Genomic DNA, 16,099 nt, shown 5'->3' with positions numbered 1-16,099 from the left:
ACAGTCGAGCGTCAAGTGCTTTGGAATTGCTGAGCTACAGCCATGAACAAATTATCCTCGTTCTGGAAAAACGGATCGTAATGCATGTGCGTATAGTGTCTAAAGTCTTGCAAAGTCGTGTTAAGATACTCGGTACCCGAGGGCTGGTATTTGCTTACAAATAACATGATTGAGTGTTACAAAGTATCATCAGAATGCATTGCAATAGTTATGGATAACGAGTTATAAATGGCGACTTTTTTGGAGATGTGAGTCTTGGTTGAAACACATGTCCTGTTTTATTGATTCAAGTGTACATGATTTCTGTCTTATTCATTCGTTGTTGAATACAAAAGTGTTGTTAACATAAGCATAGTATCAGTGTTCGTTGTTGAATACAAAAGTGTTGTTAACATAAGCATAGTATCAGTGTTTAAAAAAATCACCTTACATTTTTGTTGTATTCGCATTTATTATCCCTCTTTGTCCAATAACATAAAAGGCATTTCCAGTCTCCACTGTTAGGATCTGATAACCCAATCGTATTGGACAACACGCTCAGATACCCAATCGTATTGGACAACACGCTCAGATACCCAATCGCATTGGACAACACGCTCAGATACCCAATCGTATTTGACAACACGCTAAGACACCCAATCGTATTGGACAACACGCTCAAATACCCAATCGTGTTGGACAACATGCTCAGATACCCAATAGTATTGGACAACACGCTCAGATACCCAATCGTATTGGACAACACGCTCAGATACCCAATTGTATTGGACAACACGCTCAGATACCCAATCGTATTGGACAACATGCTCAGATACCAAATCGTATGGGACAACACACTCAGATACCCAATTGTATTGGACAACACGCTCAGATACCCAATCGTATTGGACAACACGCTCAGATACCCAATCGTATTGAACAACACGCGCAGATACCCAATTTAATTGGACAACACGCTCAGATACCCAATCATATTGGACAACATGCTCAGATACCCAATCGTATTGGACAACACGCTCAGATACCCAATCGTATTTGACAACACGCTCAGATACCCAATCGTATTGGACAACACGCTCAGATACCCAATTGTATTGGACAACACGCTCAGATACCCAATCGTATTGGACAACACGCTCAGATACCCAATCTTATTGGACAACACGCTCAGATACCCAATCGTATTGGACAACACGCTCAGATACCCAATCGTATTGGACAACACGCTCAGATACCCAATCGTATTGGACAACACGCTCAGATACCCAATCGTATTGGACAACACGCTCAGATACCCAATCGTATTGGACAACACGCTCAGATACCCAATCGTAATTGATAACACGCTCAGATTACCTATACTGAAGCCAATCGAATTGTTGCCGTCAAAATGTTAGGGTGCAAAATCGTTATGCATGAATTTTCATGCCCAATAGCTATTTCATATCCATTAGTACTGGTAAATACGGTGTTATCGACCTAAAATGTGTACATGACTTAATCATGATATCCTGTTTGAAATGTATAACTTAAAAAAATACATTCACTCAACTTGGCTGTGCAAAACGCAATTTCATAGGACTAAGAAGGACTGAATAAGATGCATGTGTTGTTAAAAGTCATTTGAACGCACCAGTTATACGATTGAGTCAACCAACCTGTATAGGTAACTAACACTTGAATAGATACAAACGTGGCTGATAACTGCCAAATCGTTCTGTTGTGTTAGTGGGTTTGAAGAGCAACACAACGGCAACACGCCAGAACGACATTTTTATTTATTTTTATTTTATTTATATTACCCGTTTATTATACCCAACCAAAGGTGGAAGGATATAGAATCTGCGTTGTCTGTCCGTCAGTCAGTCCATCCATCCGTCAATCACAAAAAATTTAACGGCTGTATCTCAGAAACTACATAAAATATCAATATGAAACTTCATAGGTGTATAGATATCAATGACAAGGACCATGCACAAGAAGCATAACCCTACATTGTCTTTATTAAGAGTTATTGTCCTTTTTTATTTGATGTAACTTTCAGGAGTATATCTCAGATACCATGCAAGACTTCAACATGAAACTCCGCGGGTGTATTTATATTAACGATGAGAAGAGCCATGCTTAAGAACCATAAACCTTCACTTTTCTAATTAAGAGTTATTTGCCTTTGTTGGTTTTGTATGATGGAACTTTTCAAGGATATACTTCAGATACGATACAACATTTTAAAATGAAACTTTATGGGTTTGTATAAATCAATAGAAATAAGTGCCGTGACCACGAACCATAACCATACACTTTATTGACTAAGAGTTATTACCCGCCTTTGTTTTTGAATGAAGTAACTTTGTAAGGCTATATCTCTAAAATTTCAACATGATGCTTCATTGGTGTATTGATATTTATGAAGAGAATTGAAATGCATAAAACAATTACTCACGCTTAATTATTTTCAATGATTATACCGTATATCAAGGGATTTGCAAGCATCCATAAACACAATTTATTTGGCGGGTGATAACAATTCAATGAATTTACTTAATGGATCTAACATCACTGGCTGAGTCAGAATCGCCTTCGCTGTATTTCAAAACACCATTTAGAATGAAATGTAGGGAAACCGGAATGCATATCATTAAATGACAAACTTCAATAAATGCCAAAATGTGTGGAAAGGTCCCTTTTACGTTTATTTTCGTAAAAAAGGCATTGCTATCATGGAAACATGGAAAACAGTGTCTTGAGAGATATATAAACAAAAATAAAATGAACGAGATACATTTTTATTTTCCTAATGTCAAGCATTTTGTACGTTTGTTCGACTTTTCAGTTTGTATAATATGCACGTTGTGCAAATTGAAAAGTGCTTGGCACATATTTATCAAATATTGTCTAGCTTCTTCACTTTGTTTACAAACTGAGTAAACATCAGGAGGCATCTTTTAAAGAAAAAACACACACTATATTTTGTAACGTTTCAACTTAACGGTTATTCAGATGATACAATTATAATAGTATTGTTCCGTAAGGGTAAGATGTTTTCTACTTGTTTCTTTTTCGACTTATGGTTACACGTAACAAATCTGTTTCAACACTACTGACTTCGAAATTCATTTATACTAAATTTATTATAATTAACGGATCATTGAAATATTATTTATACATTTAGATATCAAATGAACTTTTTTGATGTATTTTTATATAACGTGGTTTGTTCGATACCACATTAGTTAATATACAATATTATTTCACGTATAATAATCGTTTCACACAAAAAACCTTTCACAAATTTTTGTCCAGCATATCAGTTTATATGAAACGATTGAACGTGGCGGATAATCTGAAATACTTGTGATTCTGACCGATGAATACAATATAGAATACAGAACAAATAAAAAAGAAAACGTAAATATGAAACTGAGAGGTAGCACACGAACGAACGAACTTTCAAAGACATATATTTCTGATACACGGTACTGATTTCCTTTAACATCTTCATGTCTTTTTTTAACATGTTATGCATGTTTAAGTAAAAGATTCAATGTAAATGAACAATGATGTTTTCCAATGAAAGAATCTGTATTGTGGAATATGTGATCTATGGTTTTCATTTATTGAATTCATCTCTAAGTATCGAAAAATACGCTGTTTGATATTTGAATAGATATATGCTATACTCAGTATTAAATGATTAAAGCAAGGTACCGTCAAAATAATCAGTGATTTTGTATTATTGCAAACGGAAAGCAAGATTGAATATGAAGTTATTTCATGAATGCAAAGCTCGAACGGATTCTGGAAATAAAAACGGCGTTACAATAATGAACAATGGTAGCGGTTTATACGTTACGTAAATATTGCAACACTGCAAAGTAATAAAGAAGGATTTTAATAGCTAATGGGGGTTTTGACGAATATACGCATGCTGTGTAAGTGTTTGATAGCGTTGCTGTGTCCTTATCATTTGTTTCGTGTTTCAATTTCTTTTTATGGAAGAAATGTAAGAGGAAAATGATTTTAATGTTGGACTATATAATTTTCAAATGTTTACATATTTATAGCAAATAGTTTAGAAATCGTTTCAAAGCATCATCATGGCATTTCTAAAACGCTGTATGTATTTGTATTACAATTTCTACAGTTATTGCATACATTTTCAAAGTTTAGATCTAACTTAAAATCTTCAAAACATTGCGACCAAATTCAACATTCCATAAGGGCTTCAATCCACCATAGAAAACCATCACCACTTCAGTTTGCCCGGTATGTATTTCTCGACGAGGTTGCCATAGTAGCGCTTGAGTTGTTCGATGTCCGGCGTATCCGGGCACTTGGTGTAGAGGTCAAACTTGTTGAACTCCCTGACCCACTGAAGCATCTCCAAATCCTTGTTGTTGCAGAGGAACATGTAGTCCTCGCTCGTGTGCCACGGGTAGAACGAATGGAATCTGGATTTTAAAAGTCAAATTATATTTCGGCCGCACTTTGGGAAAATGGGGCTTAATGCTTGTGCGTAAAGTGTTGTCTCAGAATAGTCTGCGCAGTCTGCACTGTTTTATCAGGGACGACACTTTCCTATTATACTGAATTATTGCTTATCAAGACTTCCTTTAAACGAAAGTACTATAAAAGCGGAAAGTGTCGATTAGCCTGTGCGGAATGCATGGGCTAACCTAGGAGAACACTACGCATGTTAACTAAGCCCCGTTTTTACCAAACCGCTGCTCTTATTTATTTTGGCTCTTAATTTCCGATTAGGTTCATGGTGCCTTTAAATGGATGGTTTTGTGAGCACCTCCAGAGAATATAATGGAACCATGTTCGGGACCTTTTGATCCAGTGGGTACGGATACAATTGAGAACAAGTGTTATAAGAATAGTAAAGAATGAAAAAACATTCAAGAGATTATTTACTTATTGTCGCCCAGTTGTAGCCATCTGTCATTTGACAAAATACGTGTGGTTAGAACCAGTGAATCAATACCTAACGCGTTTATTGTCCCCTACCGGTTTCACCGGAGGGAACTTATGGTTTGCACTCCGTCTGTCAGTCTGTCAGTCTGTCTGTCAGTCCGTCACACTTTTCTGGATCCTACGATAACTTTAAAAGTTCTTAATATTTTTTTTCATGAAACTTGCAACATGGATAGATGGCAATATGGACATTATGCACGTCATTTCATTTTGTTCATACGTCAAAAATTGTGGTTGCTATGGCAACCAAAAAATTAAAAAAAATCTGAAAATGGTGGAATTTCTGACAATGGTGGAGCCGGTAGGGGACCTTATTGCTTGACAATAGCCTTGTTTTTCATGTTTTAATACCTCATGCCCCAAGAGAAATAAACGACAAACTAAGTGCCTGTAAGTGATAATTTCTGCAATGAATAACGACATTTGGGTCATGAAAAGTGCCTATAAGGGAATATCAAGGTTACTGCGATACTCTATCTCGTTTAACTCATGACAGGTGCTATGTAATTCTATCTCGTATTTTACAAAATAGTTATCGGACAGCTGTTTACATCTTGAAAAGTTGAAATGGTTCAAAGCGGCGGTCAGTCGGTTACTCAGTCCTCACGCAAGCCGGAACTGGTAATTATGTTGAACGGTATGTAAAACGGTATCTTATTACTTTGCTAAAAACAATAAGGGAGCGTTGTGTGTGATGGCCAGTTGCATAAACGCACAAAGGTGAATACCAAACTGTGGTGTCCTTGTTTATAGCACCATACCAGAAGCAAATATGTTTTTGAAACGAAAATTTTTAGTTGCGAATGCGATAATCGCAGGAAGCTCAACAGTCGTAAAAACCGGTATTACGACGGCCATCAATAGCATTATTGAGTGAAATATGTACATGTAATAATATTCCACAAACGATTTGCTCGAGACAGATAACAAAGATAATGAATCACTTCCGTAAACATTCACATTAATAGTGATTGTTTTAATTGACATTAACAATTTGACATTGGAGCCGTTACGAAAAGTCAAGGTACGAACGGCCAACAAGGGCCACAACTAGCCATGTGTCTAATTGGGCTGGGTTGTGGTTCTTGGCGATGGTGTCATCTCTGACGAGAACTTGTTTAACAATTTAGTTTGTAAATGCGTATGGTTTGTAATATGTATTTCGAGAAATCATACTTGTTTGATATGAACTTCAAACGTTTCCTTCACTTCCGATATTTGCATTGAATAACTTACAACTAATAAAAGACGTAATGCGGTAACGAACAATAGAAAATATATTTTGTCAATCTCGTGGACAGAAACTAACATACTATTCGGAATTAGATAACTGGAAACTTTAAATTACTTGGTGTTCGAAAAGTGTGTTCCAACATTCAAGATGTAAAATCAAAACGAACTGTTCACACTTAAAGTATCATTTCAGACGTTCTTCAACATACATATACCATTAAATCATAAACAATTAAACCCGCCGAGCTGGCTCTACCATGTCACTTTAATAACCGTTTACTATGAAAATAGATATCAAAATAAATGTGCATTTGTTGTCTTCATTATCAGTATTATAAGTATATTTAACGTTAAAAGACGAAAAATACGAATTGCAACTTTTAGCGGGCATTGCCTACAGACGGACATTTCTACTTATGCACCAATCCCACCTGATAGCGTATAGGGCCTCGTCCGGTAGGTGGCAGGTGTTTGCTTTGAGCACGCGGTACAGGTACTCGTCGTGACCCCAGCTCATGAGCACGTTCTCCAGGCCACAGTTCTCCGTGTACACACCAAGGCGCGTGTTCAGCTTTGGGTCATCCATGTCCGGATTTTCTGTAGGCAAAGTGATTTTTAATTCAAAATATTAAATATTAAACACGTTTACTGTGAATTATTCGTGAATTAAAACGTGCTTTATTACGTATACCAATAAATAACTTGTAAAATAGTGTTCATTTTATATATAATATGCTACAGTTTACTTAGACGTGGTCAATATGTACATGCGACGTATTTTGCATGCGCGTTAAGTAACGTTCAAGATAAGCCTATGCAAAAACAGTGCACACAGGCAAATCAGGGACGACACTTTCCGTCTTAATTGGATTTGCGCTGAGAAAGGACTTCATCTAAATGAAAAAACTATAAAATCGGAAAATGTATTCCCTGATTAGACTGTTCGAACTGCACAGGCTTATGACGAAACTTTATGCAAATGCATAAGCCCTTTTTTCCGGGGCGAGGATCAGCTCTAACCTACAAATAACACTAACCTGCAAAGTACTGCGCATCGAAGACGATGCGCTTGCTGGGTGCGCATCCGACGGGGAACGTATCGCCGACGACGCACCACTGCGGCTCCCCCCAGACGGCCATGAGTTTACCTATGTCGTGGATCAGACCAGTCACCTGCAGCCACTCCTTGTCGGGATGCGCCTCCCGGATACCTGACATTGAGCACCAAAAAGGCGTTTTGTTATACTGGACAAGTTTAATATAATGCGGAAAAATGTAGTTTCTATTCGCTTAATTGCGGTTGTCGAAATTATAGCAAGAAATAGCCTCTGGTCATTGTGGTTTCGGAACAAGTTGTTTAAATTGTTTATTTCCTGGGACCGTCGAAGTGGAAACAGCCCGCTATTGCTTTGAAGCTTTTTCATTCTTTAATAACCTAATTTCTGATGTTGCTTGGTTACAATCTGAATCAAAACTTTTTCATTTCGTTATACGTATTGTACAACATCAGGTACCGGTATTCAATGTTCGACAATATGAAATATTAGGTAATCAATAATTGTGTACAGTATTTAATTGTGACTGACTGACAACAAAGGTTAAACAAACACAATAATAATATCAATAGTAACCCACATAACGGTGTAGACGCTATTATATTCACTACGCGACAATATGAAATATGTTTTAACCGAAAATGATGTTTAACCTTCATAAATATTTGAGAAAAATAAATGCAAGCACAACAGCTAAAGCTGATCACAGGTCATACCTTCTGCAGTCTGGAAAGCATGTATGGAGTTGGGCATGTCCACATCCGGGTCACTCTCGTCGAGGAAGGAGGAGAGCATATCCAGCGCTTCCATGACGGTCATCTCCGCGTGGTCGAAGCGACACCACTCGGACATCTTCTGCTTTACGAACGCGTACGTTTGCTTTCGGTGCATTTCGCTGTACACCTGCCGACACACGTGACGTTGACGACGGTGTATGACGTATCGTTTAAGTAATAATCGTTTACACACGTCAGTTAAATATTTCTTAACATTTTCACTAAATCCAGAAGGTATTTGTTTTTACGTGCTAAATAAGCGTTACTGGATATTTGGAACTTAGTGAGAAATGTCCACCAATATACATAATTAACTAATTAAAAATGCTATTAATGCGAGATTGTGATTCAAATAAAGACAGACAGACAGACAGACAGACAGACAGACAGACAGACAGACAGACAGACAGACAGACAGACAGACAGACAGACAGACAGACAGACAGACAGACAGACAGACAGACAGACAGACAGACAGACAGACAGACAGACAGACAGACAGACAGACAGACAGACAGACAGACAGACAGACAGACAGACAGACAGACAGACAGACAGACAGACAGACAGACAGACAGAAGACAGACAGACAGACAGACAGACAGACAGACAGACAGACAGACAGACAGACAGACAGACAGACAGACAGACAGACAGAGACAGACATAATGTTTTAGAATATATCTGACCTCATATGTTTGTCAATATGCACATATTCGTGTCACAGATGAGGATATAACAGTATTATGTAACAGACGTGCATATAACACTTAAAAGTGGTGCTCGTACCTAGGCATTGCTTGAGTTCCGAGTAACTCGTTTTACGTTGTACAATTTACCATCTTAACCAAGTAGATAAATAAGATAAATAAATTCAACATACAAAGTTTTCAGTAAGCTACATTATAACTTCATAATATCTTTTATTAAAATGTTTGAAAATTATTTGTTGAGATATTACATGTACAAACTCCGCAATTTGTCTAATTTGTCAATTTTATTATTTCATTTTCTATGAGCTGATTCGACGAAATGGCATGATATTTTTCTTTATAGTACATGTGTCGTTTATTACTTTCGATTTGTGTGAACATTTCGCAAAAATGAGGCACGTTCAAAATTTGAATCGGGTGCCTCACAGAGCGTTATTAAGTTGATCGTACTTAGAGTTTTCTTTTTTATTGACGATTTGCCATGGTAACCTTGTTTTTACCTCCATTGACCCATATTCAAACTTAAGATAATGTCATGATAAAAATTTGACCAAGTTTAATCAATATTGATTCGTTCTCTTATACATATTTATCGTTTATTATTTCAAACGAAATAATACTTTTTCCATGCACAACCTACCTGTTTAACTCGTTCGGGGACATTGTGCATACGGAAATCCCTGAACTCGGACTTGTCCTTGTGCTCGGGTCTGAACTCCGAGGGGTCCTCCATCTGCACGTGGATCAAGGGCGTGCTCATGACGTCACGAGTTGTTGCTAGGAACCCGTTGGCGGGCTAACAGATTGAATACGGAAATGACTACGGAATCCGTCTCAAATTTGTTGAAATGCTAGAAAATAAAAAATATGCATTCTAGAAAATAAATAAGACAAAGTATCAATATTTTGTGCTAAATATAAACAATACTATTTCAATTTATTCAGTTTACATAAATGAATTGTATGAGAAAGCAAAGTTCAGTAACCCTCCAGTTGGAGCATAGACTAATTGCAATTTAAACATTAGGATCAACCGAAACTACACCATCGGGAAAATAATTTAAAAAAAAAACAACATCTACTGATATAACGTTTAATTAACTCTTCTAGACTGATCAATAAAAGGGTATGTCTGAATTGTATGTGATTACTAAATTAACATTAATTTAATAACTCATCATTTTAATTAATTTCAAAATAAAATACTTGTATTGTAAACGTATATCCGACCTTCTATGACCTTGTTGTAGTCCTTGTGGTTTCACACTTTTCTTTCAACTGGAACGTGTTTTGCTCCTCTTATCTACAACTTATCTCGCTTGTTGTCGAATTGACGCATGTCCACAAACTAGTCGCCCAGTTGGTTTGCTCTGTTATTTGACGAAAGGGAACAACGGCAACAAATAAATGATAATGATGTTGTTAGTCCATCTTTTGTTCAACGTATAGCACCAGCTGTGGATACAGTGATAGCGTGCACCAGAAGCAAAGCAATTATAATACTACACCCACCACTGCTGCGTCTACTCTTACTCCTTCCTCTATCCAACGGTCGATGAAGCTGTATGTTGAAAAACCCGCAACATACCCTTATTTAACGGTATACAGAATAAGAAAATCCTATAATCACAACAGTTTTATCAATTTTGATAGCAACCCTGAAGTTCAGTGTTGTCCAGTTTAATCCAGTAAACGTTACCACAGCTCAGCTTAGATCTTTACGTTCTCAATTTCATTGTTTCAAACAAACTTTAACAGATCGCGACTCTTTGATCGGATTATCGCTTCTCACGCTGATACGATATCTATTTAATGCTTTTTTTGTATATGACACTTAACACAACATAAACACTCTTTGGAAACAAACAAAGCCTATGACTTTATCTATGCTTGTAGATACTAAGCATTGACCGATATTTCTTATTAATGTATCATACTTAAAATCTAAAGATATACATGTTTTCCGAGGAAAAATATATATGCATATTGACCAAACAACTAGTTTCTTTCGTATTAGACGTTGTGTAATGATTTTTAATATCTTAAAAAACTTATATTTAAAAAAAAGCAATGATGCAATGAATAATATGACAATAAGTATATTTAAGTAATTTCGTGAGTTTGTGTTTTTGTTATGAAAGATTTTAAGAGCCTATAAACTTTTCAGTAAACTGATAGACATGTGCAAATTTGATCTAAAAATGCCATATAAGGTAAAAACGAATTGAGTAGAAAAAAATGTCCGTATTTTGTACAGAAAGGTGCATTATCACGCCACAGAAATAATTGTACTTAATGTGCCTTGTTGCCGTCTTGACGTCTTCCACCGGCAGAGTTTGTTCATCTATACATTCTACACACTTTTTATGCCCCCTTTCGAAAAAAAGGGGGCATATAGTCATCGGACTGTCCGTCCGTCCGTCTGTCTGTCTTTCCGTCTTTCCGTCACACTTTGCGTTTAGGTTTCGAAAAATGCTCATAACTTCTATGTCCCTTCTATATAACCTTCATATTTGGTATGCATGTGTATATGGACAAGGCCTTTCCATACGCACACAAAATTTTACCCCTGGGCCATTGACCTTGAACTTAGGGTCCGCGTTTAGGTTTCGAAATCTGCGTTTAGGTTTCTAAAAATGCTCATAACTTCTATGTCCATTGAGATATAACCTTCATATTTGGTATGCATGTGTATATGGACAAGGCCTTCTCATACGCACAACAATTTTTACCCCTGTGACCTTGATCTTGAACTTAAGGTCCTCGCTTAGGTTTCGAAATCTGCGTTTAGGTTTCGAAAAAATGCTCATAACTTCTATGTCCCTTGAGATATGACCTTCATATTTGGTATGCATGTGTATATGGACAAGGCCCTTCCATACGCACAAAAAGTTTTACCCCTGTGACCTTGACCTTGAAGTTAGGGTCCGCGTTTAGGTTTCGAAATCTGCGTTTAGGTTTTGAAAAATGCTCATATTAAACTTCTATGTCCCTTGAGATATAACCTTCATATTTGGTATGCATGTGTATATGGACAAGGCCTTTCCATACGCACACAAATTTTGACCCTTGTGACCTTGACCTTGAACTTAGGGAAATATATTAACGAATACTTGAACTATTATGCACTATACTGAAGTAAACGAGATCCCAGGTTTACTTCTCCTAATAGACTTTGAAAAGGCGTTCGATTCATTGTCGTTGTCTTTTGTACAAAATGCACTTTCTTTCTTCAATTTCGGTCCTGACATAAAGCGTTGGTTTCAGATTTTATATAAAGATTTTAAGTCGGCTGTTTCCCAGTGTGGGTACTTGTCTAACTTTTTCCCTATTGAAAGGGGCTGCAGGCAAGGAGATCCCCTCTTATGTTATATTTTTATCCTCTGCGCTGAAGTTCTGTCACATGTATTGAGAGAAAACAAAAATATAAAAGGTATAACAATACATGGAATTGAACATAAGTTATCCCAGTTTGCTGATGATACTACTATTTTATTAGATGGTACCGGACAATCATTAAATGAAACACTAACTGTTATACAAGATTTTTCAAATATTTCAGGTCTTAATGCTAATTTTGACAAAACTAATGTTGTATGGATTGGCAAGCAAAAGTATAGTTCTTATACCATAAAAACAAAATGGAAATTAAATTGGATGCAAAACAGCTTTAAACTGCTTTGAATAAATTTTCATGTTGACCTGTCAAAAATATTTCAAATAAATTACACTGAGAAAATTGTTAAAATGGAAAATATCCTGAAAAATTGGAAAAGAAGAATTGTAACACCAATTGGTAAGATTATTATTGTGAAAACACTTATTGTGTCATTATTCAATCACTTGGTCATATCACTACCTTACCCACCCAATACCATGTTAAATTCAATAAAATCTTCTATTCTGACTTTTATTTGTACGGTGGCATAAAGGGGACATAGGCAATATTTTACTTAACAGTCTCTATGACGTGCGCACGTCATAGCTATGACGTGCGCACGTCATAGAGTTGCATAAAGGGGGCATAGGCAATATTTTATTTGACAGTCTCTATGACGTGCGCACGTCGTAGCTATGACGTGCCCACGTCATAGCTATGACTTGCGCACGCGATAGATATGACGTGCGCACGTCATTGTTTATGACGTGCGCACGTCAAGGCTTTGACGTGCGCACGCGGTAGCTATGACGTGCGCACGCCATAGTTATGACGTGCGCACGTCATAGCCTTGACGTGCGCACGTCATAACTATGACGTGCGCACGTCATAGAAATAGTTAAATAAAATATTTCCTATGTCCCCTTTATGCCGCCGTATATTTGGGATGGTCAGAGTAAAATTAAGTTTTTAACAATATTAAAGGAGAATAGTGAAGGAAGTTAAAAATGATAAATTTGGATGCATTTATTCTTGCATTGAAACTTACCTCCTTGCAAAAAATTCAATCCTTAAGAGGAAATGGGATATATATTTATCAAAACTGTACTTTGCGCGCACATTTCAATAAGCGAGCGGGGTGACAGCGATTTAATTATGCATAATGACGCACTTCCGTTGCTTGAGATAATGGCGAGTGGTTTACCTTGTCAATATCTATGTATATAGTTGAACTATCTTTTTTTAAGAAGACGTTTTGTCGCAAGGTTTTTATTGATTTAGTATGTGTATGCATTATAATAAACAAAGGGTAACTAAAAAAAAATAAAAAAAAATAAAATAAAACATTGTCATTGACATCGAGCGCCTATGAATGGGTTTTCGCGTTTCGAGCATCTGTTAAATTAAAATCGTTCTTTTCTTATTGCTTTCATAATAGTTTTAGTCATTTAAATACTATCAATTTTATAAAATTGTAAAGAAATAATAAAATATTTACTTACAAATCGATTCCATTCCGGATTTCATTTGACGGTTGCATAATTATTGGGAAATTAGCAGACTTTGCTGATGAAAGCGTTGTAGCGTTCTTGCACAAACAATGACGGCGTAGGTGTTGGTAAATTCCAGCACATGTACATGATGAAGGAGGTTCACGTATTAATGTGGGTTATTAAAACTGTGTTTATTATGATGATTCATAACTCATTTGAACTTTTTCTAAAACCCGGCAAGCGTTTCTTGTTTAAAAGCCACCTTTTGGCATCCGAAAAAAATCGAGATTTTTTTTTGTTTCGTCAAAAATTGGAGTCGGCGGGTCCGAAAATCATTTTATTAAAAAATTCTGGCCTTACTGCTGAAAATACGAATGATGCATGTTGCACTGTATATAGTGTTTCTATAAAAAAATAAGTTTAAAATATAACTTAAATGATACTATTTTGAATTTTATGACATTTTGTTTTTAACCGACCCAATTTTTACTTGGCTGAAATCACTTACATTTCATGGCGCTATTCCATAGATAAAAAATTGTAAAAAATAAATGTCTGTAAAAGAATACTTATTTCATCTTGTTTAAACTTTAAACACCTTTACTGCATCTGTACGCACCAACTGCATGCCCATATTTGGAAAATTGAATGAATTATGGAACTTTTATATACCCCAGGGGTGAAAATAAACTGGACAAAAGCCGAGCGTGAGGGTGGTTTTGAAAAAATCTGTATATTTTTTTTAAAAAGCATGGAAAGCCTACCTACAAATTTGCATGTAGTTCAGTGAAATGATGCTGATTAGGAAAATAATTAATTAAATTATATTTGGATATGTGCCCATAAGGGGTGCGCTACCTTAATACAATGTATTTTTGTATACATGGACGCGACTTTTAAAAAAACTTGTTGTCCACGGACAACTTAATTGAAAAAAGTCAGTTGCCCAGACAAGCAAATGTACGACTCGGGCAACTCGGACATTTGATTTCGCCACCCCTGCTGCCACATTGATATCTGCTTGATATCCTGTTGCCTGATATCTTTTTTTATATCACGGTCAACAGGAAGTTCATATATCAGTCATGTGTGGAGGCTACTAAGACTTAAATACAATGTTTTGTTTTATTGTAAAACTGATTCAGATTTATCAAAACAAACAATTTGATACCAATAAACAACAACAAAAAAAGAAAAAAGGTATTTTACAAATATTAAGAATGAATAACTTCATGCTGATGACGTCATGTAACAAACGGACTACTTTTTTGACACGCCTTCATATGCAAACATCAAAGGTCAAAGGTTATAGCAAAAGTTTAGCAATTAATATAAACAGACCAAACAAATAAAACAAACATTAAAAAAAGCAGTAAAAATTGTAAAAAATAAAATAGTAACACACTTCGCAATAAAACCCAATGTAATATGCATTAAATAATGAAATAATTTTAAATAATAAATTATTATTAAGGTAGCATTTGTCGTCTTCTACAGTTTGCCAATTTTGCCACATGAATTGTGTTTGATAAGGCTTGTTAAAAGCTAATTTCTTTTGAAAATAAGGACTTAAGCATAAAAAACATATATAAATACAATAAATAAACATTACCATGTCAGACTTTGTGGATGGAGGTAAGTTTGACATTGTTTAGGACGGTTTAATGGAGGAATTGTTATGTCTGAGGAAGACTTTGCCAATCAGTTTGGAATAAATCCGAGTGTGTTTAATGAACCATTTGATGAAATCACGAATGCAAATGTCAATTTAAATAAAAGTTATTTAGAATCCCTTACTGAAACAAAATCGAAAACTGAGAACAGTGAAAACATATCAGACGCCATAGAAATAACAACCGAAAATGTACAAAAATTAATTGAAGCCGAAGATAACAAAAACACTATCCGGAAAACACTAGCAGATGTCACTCAGTTTAAAAACTATCTTGCCAAGAAAGGCGAAACGGAGGCAATCCACAATTTATCAATCGACCATCTAGATGAATATCTTGCCACATATCTGCTCTCCATTCGCAAGAATGATGATGATGAATACGATGCCTGTCATATTGCGTAGCATCGTGGGAAGCATTGACGGAAACTTCAAATAGCAAAGTACCCATACTCTATCTTCCGGAGCAGTGGTCCAGATTTTCCCTCACACGTGACTGCCTGAAAGCAAAGCAGAAAAATCTGTTACAAAAACAAGGAAAATGTATTTATAATCACTGTTTAATCACGGCAGAAACTTGGTGAAAAAAAAATTGCCAAGATGTTGAAAACTATGGCAGTCGAGGCCGGTTTTGAAAAATCAAAAACATAAGTAATCATTGTGCTAGAAAACACCTTGTTCAAAAACTAAGGGATTCCAATATCGCATCCACCGAAATCATGCAAATAACAGACCACAAAAACGTACAGTCAATAACCAATTACAGTGAAATTTCCGAACAAACACAAAAACGATGTTCAA

The 16,099-nt window shown here is 36.1% G+C and overlaps 1 protein-coding gene across 3 annotated transcripts; it reads right to left on the bottom strand.

Annotated features, from left to right (window-relative positions):
• Positions 1-4,018: 4,018 nt before the first annotated feature.
• Positions 4,019-10,597, bottom strand: LOC127853825 (inositol oxygenase-like). 3 transcript variants are annotated; one of them, XM_052388613.1, is made up of 6 exons: positions 9,985-10,597; positions 9,395-9,550; positions 7,982-8,168; positions 7,248-7,421; positions 6,642-6,807; positions 4,019-4,451 (listed from the first exon to the last, which is right to left on the bottom strand). In XM_052388613.1, exons 2-6 carry the CDS (start codon positions 9,512-9,514, stop codon positions 4,247-4,249), a joined length of 852 nt encoding a protein of 283 aa, XP_052244573.1. In that variant the 5' UTR covers positions 9,515-9,550; positions 9,985-10,597; the 3' UTR covers positions 4,019-4,246. The 3 variants fall into 3 exon arrangements, with proteins under 3 accessions (XP_052244573.1, XP_052244572.1, XP_052244571.1); XM_052388612.1 differs by having other exon boundaries at positions 9,395-9,605; positions 9,961-10,595; XM_052388611.1 differs by having other exon boundaries at positions 9,395-9,605; positions 9,985-10,594.
• Positions 10,598-16,099: the final 5,502 nt, after the last annotated feature.

The sequence above is a fragment of the Dreissena polymorpha genome, chromosome 12 (assembly GCF_020536995.1).
Source record: "Dreissena polymorpha isolate Duluth1 chromosome 12, UMN_Dpol_1.0, whole genome shotgun sequence".
NCBI classification, from domain to species: Eukaryota; Metazoa; Mollusca; class Bivalvia; order Myida; family Dreissenidae; genus Dreissena; species Dreissena polymorpha.
Note: the sequence above shows the minus strand (reverse complement) of the source record. Positions and strands in the feature narration are given on the sequence as shown.

Excerpts from the sequence above, each read along its gene's own strand:
- LOC127853825 (XM_052388613.1), bottom strand. The coding sequence starts at position 9,514 with ATGAGCACGCCCTTGATCCACGTGCAGATGGAGGACCCCTCGGAGTTC. Across the intron at positions 7,422-7,981 it reads TGCTTTCCAGACTGCAGAAG|GTATCCGGGAGGCGCATCCC; the intron begins GTATGACCTGTG and ends GCTCAATGTCAG. Across the intron at positions 6,808-7,247 it reads CGATGCGCAGTACTTTGCAG|AAAATCCGGACATGGATGAC; the intron begins GTTAGTGTTATT and ends CTTTGCCTACAG.